The sequence below is a fragment of the Muntiacus reevesi genome, chromosome 18 (assembly GCF_963930625.1).
Source record: "Muntiacus reevesi chromosome 18, mMunRee1.1, whole genome shotgun sequence".
In the NCBI taxonomy this organism is placed as follows: Eukaryota; Metazoa; Chordata; class Mammalia; order Artiodactyla; family Cervidae; genus Muntiacus; species Muntiacus reevesi.
Window position 1 is genome coordinate 25,446,210 of NC_089266.1, and position 7,439 is coordinate 25,453,648.

At 47.8% G+C, this 7,439-nt stretch overlaps 1 protein-coding gene and 1 non-coding gene across 2 annotated transcripts; both read right to left on the bottom strand.

Moving 5' to 3' along the window:
- Positions 1 to 235: 235 nt before the first annotated feature.
- Positions 236 to 7,045, bottom strand: SLC35B1 (solute carrier family 35 member B1). The gene is made up of 9 exons (XM_065910503.1): positions 6,818 to 7,045; positions 5,985 to 6,088; positions 5,282 to 5,412; positions 4,960 to 4,990; positions 4,217 to 4,374; positions 2,307 to 2,433; positions 1,429 to 1,535; positions 1,129 to 1,282; positions 236 to 479 (listed from the first exon to the last, which is right to left on the bottom strand). The coding sequence occupies exons 1-9, from the start codon at positions 7,018 to 7,020 to the stop codon at positions 427 to 429; spliced, it is 1,068 nt and encodes a 355-aa protein (XP_065766575.1). The 5' UTR covers positions 7,021 to 7,045; the 3' UTR covers positions 236 to 426.
- Positions 3,727 to 3,861, bottom strand: LOC136150416 (small nucleolar RNA SNORA70). The gene has a single exon (XR_010659843.1). It is a non-coding gene; the product is annotated as a small nucleolar RNA SNORA70 (small nucleolar RNA).
- Positions 7,046 to 7,439: the final 394 nt, after the last annotated feature.

A 7,439-nucleotide genomic window follows, 5' to 3' on the forward strand; every position in this document is an offset into this window, starting at 1 on the left:
CTTTTTACATTCTCTAGCTCTCACAGACAGCTACCTGTTCTAGCACATTTAGACCTTCGCCTGTGGGAATAGAGGCCATAAGTTCTTGGGGGAACTGACCCCCCCAGCCAGGTTAACCACACCCACGTGGGAGCAGTTTGGGTCATGAACACCAAGCTCTGCCTCTTCTCTTTCTCTCCTTTTTTGTGCGAGGCTATACTCCTGGTCATCAAGCACAGAAATGGCCAACTCTCTCTTGTTAAAATCCAAATGCTTTTTTTAGAGTATGTGATTTTGCTTCTTTAAAAAACAACAACAACAACAAAAACAAAAAATACCCAGACTGAAACCTAGTCCTTTATCTCTATTGTGTCCGTTTTCCCAAGAGATGTTACTGTTGGAGAAAATAACTTAAATATTCTTGGAGTGGAGGTAGTCTCTCTCTTCCTAGTGGGATGTCTTCTTGGCTCCCTTCCCAAACTTGGCATCAAGACCAAGACCTATGGAAAGAGAGAACATGGGTTTACCTTTATCGGGAGAAATGAAGTCTACAAATTATTTGGGGGTGAGAAGTGGGGTGTGCCTTGGTCTCCAAAATTGGAGCTTTAAATAAAACTATAATTTTCAAACATTAGTTTTATAAAACCTCCTCAGAGAAAAGAGATTAGTATCAAATGAAAAAAATCACCCAGATACTGATAAATTACACGTGTATATAAAATACAGCAGGGATTTTCCTGGCAGTCCAGTGGTTAAGACTCCTTGCTTCCACTACAGGGGGCACTGGTTCAATCCCTGGTGGGGGAACTAAGATCCTGCGTGCTCCATGGTGCAGCCAAAAATAAAAAAACAAAAAACCAGCAAGACTGAATGAAACTTAAAGAGTCAAACTTCTAGTTCTTTCAGCTCACCCACAGCAGTGCCAATTAGTAGGGAGTAAGTATAATAATTTTACCCTGCTCAGTGTCTGGGGAAAAAAGAATCATTGAAAAGAAATCATTTAAATGAAATGTTCCTTAGGAAGGCTGGATTACAGGTAATGCTTCCTTTTCTTTTTTAAAAAAATCTGCTCTAAAATAACACATTACACAAATAAAAAATTAAGTTCCTTTGTATGGCCTAGAGCTGCATGCTCTGGACGTAACTTACCCAAGAACACCAGCACAGTGCCCACCCACTGCATGGGGCTGATGGGGTTGGCGAAGAGGATCACAGACGCCAAAATGGTGAAGAACTTTCGAGTTGTGGTGATGATGGAGCAGGTCAGAGGACCAAAATACACAACTGTCATGAAGATGAAGCTCTAGAGAAAGACCGAAAGACAAAGTCAGGCTGGTTCCTGGGTATCTACCAAGAAAAGTCTGTAACAGGACATCACAGCTGATCTTGCCACCCTCTTCTCCCAGCCTCTCTTGGGGAAGCCAAGCCATCACCCATCAAGGCACTCACCTGGCCCAGGGCACTAGTCAGGCCAAAGAGGAGGATGTTATAGATGACTGCAGGGTACCTTTCGGCAAAGCTTAAGAACTCCCAGAGCTCCCCGGTGAACAGGATTCCTAGAAAGAAACATCCAAAGATGAATGGTGCATCCTATGTGCCCATACTCACACACATACACCTGCAGAGGCCTGCATAAGCGCTCTGAAGCGGGGGAGGGCAAGGGAAAACGTATAGCGTGAGTTTGTATTGTCCCATCAAGTATCTCCTATTTTTCTGATTAGAGAAACTAACTAAAGACTCTTCTAGGAAATACTTAGAAGTTAATGAGTTACTTCTGCCAAAGTGATGGAAAGAAGCAAACCTCAGATGCTGTGAAGATACTGATCCACACATCCCTAGCTCAAGGCAGCCCCAAGCACTGGTCGATTCCAGCCATCAGCAGCCTCCTCTGTTAACCCTAGTGTGTTGTATGAAAAATACTGACTGTGTGTGCCCAGACTTGAAAAAAAAAGTTAGAAAGCACTGATTTAAAAGCAAACACATTCATGTTTGAACAATCTTCAGTATTCACCACACAGCAATGTCTCATCTACATCAGAGGAGGGCGAGTTCCCAGGGCACCCCTGCATTTTACTACTGTGCGTCTTCCCATGATACCTCACACAGATCTATTCCTGATTGTGCCAGTACAAGCAACAAGCAGAGCTGACTGGTGAAAGTTTCTCCAAGAAGGCTTCTCAAGGGCTTGGACAATAAGGCATCTGGGAACGGAGGCTGACCTTTGGCCTGGGCAAAGGGCACAGCTGGCACCAGAGCTAGAGATTAAGTGGATGAAGGCAGTCTGCCCTCTGCTGATACATGGAAAGAACAGCAGAACCACTCCTTACCAGCTCCCAGCAGCAATGTCGACCAAAGGTTGATGTTCAGCATCATGTGGTTGGAGCCTGTTTGGTAGTGAGCTCGCATGTGGTCCTGGGAAACACCAGTCAGTCCATCCAGGGTTAGAGACAGGAGCTGGGAAAGAAAGAGTACAGCTTGCAGTAAGAAGGCCCCTGGGGCCCTCCCTAACTCAGGATACAGACCTCTCACTTTTCTGAGATCCCTCAGAGAGCCGCTGCCTTAAGACGGAGTCCTCAGAACAAAACACTGCCATTTGCCCACAAGCAGAGGATGACAAGAGACCATGTGAGCTCCCTCCTGCCCCCAGCCCCGGAAGGACAGGTGATCTCAGCCACACAGATGTAATGCGATCAGGGCAGGGCAGGAAGCCTACCACTGCTCAACGCAATGCTGTGAAGCCTGGCATGCAGGGGCCTAGAATAGGCTGTGGTGAGCCACACACATTCTTCCACTAAGGGTGGAGAGAGGAAATCTAACCCCAGTATGTTAGCCTCCTGGCTTGGGAGTCCCGTGTTCCAGAGACTGGATTCTGAGGTCATATTGCCAGATTAGAATCCAGGGAAATATTGGACATAATTTGTTCAGTCATGTCTGACTCCTTGGGACCCCATGGACTGTAGCCAGCCAGGCTCCTCTGTCCATGGGATTTCCCAGGCAAGAATACTGGAGTGGGTTGCCATTTCCTATTCCGGGGGATCTTTCCAACCCAGGGATCGAACCTGTGTCTGTTAGGTCTAACCTGCATTGGCAGGAGAGTTCTTTACCCCTAGCGCCACCTGGGAAGCCCATGTTAGCCACTAACTCTGCCAATTAACAGCCGTATGGCCATGAGCAAAGGATTTAACTTTTCTTTGCCTCATTTTCTTCATCTGTAAAATGGAGATTAATACTATCTTAGTTATAAAGTTATTGTAAAAATTAACTAGTTTTCATGTAGAACACTTGGAACAGTACCTAATACCTAGTAAGCAATAGCTACTATAGTATTATTATTTTTGACAGGAAAGTAGGATTTATTGGTGGGCGGGAGGAAGGAGGGGACAGCACCCTCATGGGTGCAGGGCCCGCCATTTGTCCAGAGGACTATGATTAGGGATGTATTTGACCCTACAGCCATCTGGGATGAGCCGCTTTTCTGCCACGACAGTTTCAAATTCATCTGCGTGAAATTTAGTAGATCCCTACTTCTTGGCAATGCGGATCTTCTGGTGGCCAAGAACTTGAACTTGGCCCTGTGGAGGGCCTCAATCATATGCCCCTTGTTCTGCAGCTTGGTGTGAATAGACATTTTAACTTGGCCAAAGCGGACTCTGGTCACTGCGCTGTGGGCTTTCCAAAGGCACCACGCGTACCTGTCTGGAGCCTAGATTGGGGACAGCATGCCAGGCATGAATGTCCACTGGCCAGAGTTATCTCCAAGGTCCCTTAGGGCAATCTATACAGGCAACAGGCTGCATACACTACCAAGGAGGCTGCTGTTTGCAGCCACTGCACACTGGGCCCCCATGGGGAAAAGAACACGGTTGGCTTAACTGGCTATATAGTATTATTTTTAACTCTGACTTCCAACTTTCTTGGAAAGCCACAGTGAGAGACATACTACTCCTTTCCTCTTTACTCTCAGGTCTCAGGGACCTCACATCAGCATTTAGACATGGGCCTCAGAGTTATCTCTTCCCCAGAAGGAGAGCTGAACTGTTGTGAAATATTCTAGGCTCCCCACTACAGCCTTAGCAGGGCCAAGGACCCTGCAGCAAGAGACAGAGACCAGAAACAGGGGGCAAGAAACATCACTTATCTCTCTCAAAACATATAACTGGCGTTCTGTATGTGCAGGGGGCGGATATTCCTGTTAAGATTACTGGAAAAGGCTTCCTTTCCCAACAGGATTACATACCAGGAGCAGCTCTCCATAGCCAATTGTGTGTTCTTCTATCCCGACTACTTTTTTGGGTTTGTACATGAAAAGGGCCACTCCAGCCACAATTAGCAACACACACAGGTACTTGGCCATTGGGTACTTCTTCTTCAAGAGGGTCACTCCAAGGAGCATGACTACAGGGAAGAAACAGGGTGGAAAATTCAGGCACCCACAGAGACTGTTGAGACCAATAATCTCCCAGGAGCCAAAGACTCGTGGGGAAAAAAGAATGTCTGAGAAGGAGAGCTGACAGAGGACAAAAAGAGGAGAGTGCAAGACTAGCACCTCCATAGAGATGATTGTGCAACAAGATTGAATGAAGAATATAAAGCAGAGAAAGGTAGAGAACAAAGACTCCAGGAAGGAACCTGGCAAAGGTGGGGCAGTAGGGAAGAGTGAGAAATTGAGAATAAGGAAACTGATGATCAAATGGGATTTAGGCTATCTAATGACAATGCAGGCCACCAAAACGACTGACCATGTGAAGCAGATGAGGTCAGCTTCTAGCTCACAGTGAGGATTACCAGCTAATGAACACCAAACACAACAGGAAGTGATACAGATGACAGGACGGGCAGGAGGAAGGGATGCAGGGAAGTCCCTACAGATAGCAATGGTGAGATGACAAAGCTCAGAGGAACAGAGCCCTAGCAGGGGAGGATCAAGCTCACTACAGGAAGACTGAGGATGGACGACAGCGACCATCTTCTTCTGCTTACCTGGGATGGGCTTGCACGATTTACCAAGGACCTGAAATTAAATTGAGCAAAAATAATTTCTGAGCGTCTTTGACATGCTAGGTACTGAACTGAGTGCTACATAAGATGCGTAAGTTAGCGTGGGGCCTGCACCAGAGACTGTAGCCTCAGAAAACGGCTCTATCATGGCCCACCCACCATCACTAAATGTCAGATCTGTGGTTTCTTCACACTCTTAGTTTCCCAGACACATTCTCCTTTTATTTAAGTCACAGACCTGAGGGAAGAATCTTTCACCCTTTTGAACTTCTGAGTCAACCCTCACCCCACCCTGAGGTGTCACCTGAGTTGGGTAGTTGACAAACTGTAGCGCCGAGTTGCTGGAGACCATAGCACCCAGATAGGAGACAGAACACGCAGCATAGAGCCAGCTCCGAGTGCGATCCACTCTGGCAGCGTCAAAAAACTGGATCACTAGGAGAAGACAAAAGAAACATCCAAGAGAAAGTTGGTGGGCCTAGGATGGACCACTGAGCAAAAGTCAAAGCCACATGAAAGGAATTTATCTGTCAAATAAGATGAGAAGTACTTAGACCGAACTATTTCTGTCCTCTTAGATTGGGAAATCTCTGAAGATTCTCCAACTCTCCAATACCATCTAAACCTAACACAAGACCTCATGCAGGGCAGCGGTGGGGGGTGGGGGGTGGATGTTCATTCAGATCAAGGGACTAGTCAGCCCTGCTGCTAGCCCCCAGGGAACAAAGAGAACTGACACAAAAAGGAAAACTAAAAAGACAAAAAAGTTTTAAATATTCTCATGGGGATCCGGAATACAGATCCATTCTCTGCACATTTCTGACTAAGAAATTGATTTAGTTAAAGGAAACAGAAGTACACCTTTTTCCAAAGCCACTAATTTTATAAGTCTAATAGAGAAGCTGTTGTTAGCACTAAAAGGGCTGAGGGTCTCCAGAGTTAGACCTAATGCCTAGGATACACAGGGAACGACGGGACACACAACAGATTATTATCTAAGTACTCACAGATCTTGGCAAACACAGCATTGACCACACATTGGATGAAGACCAAAGTTAAGGCAAAAGTGAAGGTCTCCTGCTTGGCTCCCTCCCCATACTTTCCTCTTGTTCTAAGAATAAAATGCATGAGAAAGAGACGAATTAATATACTTCCCTCAGGGTCCTCTAGTAATTCAGAGCCACTGAACGCTTTGAAATTGTTTTGCTTCTCTAGACTTAAGGAAAGTTTGGTAAGGATCGCGGGGCACATTTACAACAGGAGCCAATTTTATTGGAGCTAGAAATTAGATACTCCAGGCTGCTAATCAGAGAACCGAATGAAACAAACTGTGTGTGTGTGTACACACATATCCGTACAGGATGGTGAAGGAAACGTGAAAAATTGTGTGTGTACACATATCCGTACAGGATGGAGCTGAATGAAACGTGAAAAATTTGGTGAAACGACGTACACCGGGGCAGGGCCGAGGGCGAAGTAATCAGCAACCTGCAAGAATATAGGAGTTCCAAGGACAGCCCAGCACAGGAAACCTAAATCTGCAAAACCCAGTCCTTTAGAACCAACAGGAAAAACATCAATTAAGGGAAGAAAAATAAACACCTCCCGAGAATCTAGGAACCAACTTTGGCGTTTTGTATAACCCTTGGCGGGTTTAGCAGCAAAGGGGTCAGGATTCTGGGAGAGCAGAAGGGGCCAAAGGGAACACTGGGGCTAGGGGCGAGAGGACCGCGAGCCTGAACCTGACCAAAGGCTGGGAGACAAGGCAGGATTGAGCGGGCGGGCGGGGGAGGTGGTGCGGTGGTGAAGGTCTGCGTTCCCATCCTGGGGATCCGCTCACATCTTTTCCTGCAGGATCCCATAGTAGAAATAGCAGACAAAGACGCCGAGGAAGCAGAGCGGCAGACGCAGCCGGTCGGGCACCAGGGAGCTGCTAGCGGCCATGAGACGCCCGGAGGACCCAACCGGAGACCCGCTCACAGCCGGCAGCGGCGGCGGTGACAAGTCCAGCCGGACATCGCCGACCGGCGACAGGGGCCTCATAGGAGCTGCATGAGACCGCCGCTGAGGAGGGCCCCAGCAGCCACCGCCGGAACTGCCAGCTCAGGACCACCGAGGGGAAAACTCCTTAAAACCCAGAACCCGCTTCCAAAGAAAGGAGACCCACCCTGGGGCCTTGGCCTCGTCCCTGATGGCCAGGGGAGCCAGCTGAATGGAGGGCAACGCCTCGCCCTCGAGACTTTCCGATCAGGCAACTCCGAGGACAACTGCGACCCGGAGCGCGACGGGATGGCCTAGGCGATACGCGGACGTGGAATGATGACGTATGAGGATGTGGAGGTAACCAATTGGCTACTCTATGCAAAGACAGACAGGTGGGTGGGAAGGAGGAGTAAGCCGGCCGAGCAAATCGAATAGCCTTTTTCCCGGTCGGCTGTCAGGCTTCTGCTGGGTCCTAACTC

What these genes read in the sequence shown, in the direction of transcription:
- SLC35B1 (XM_065910503.1), bottom strand. Translation starts at nt 7,020, where the DNA reads ATGAGGCCCCTGTCGCCGGTCGGCGATGTCCGGCTGGACTTGTCACCG. An exon ending in GGGATCCTGCAGGAAAAGAT is followed by an intron (nt 6,089 to 6,817) that starts GTGAGCGGATCC and finishes TTTTATTCTTAG; the next exon opens with AACAAGAGGAAAGTATGGGG. An exon ending in TGACTAGTGCCCTGGGCCAG is followed by an intron (nt 1,283 to 1,428) that starts GTGAGTGCCTTG and finishes GTCTTTCTCTAG; the next exon opens with AGCTTCATCTTCATGACAGT.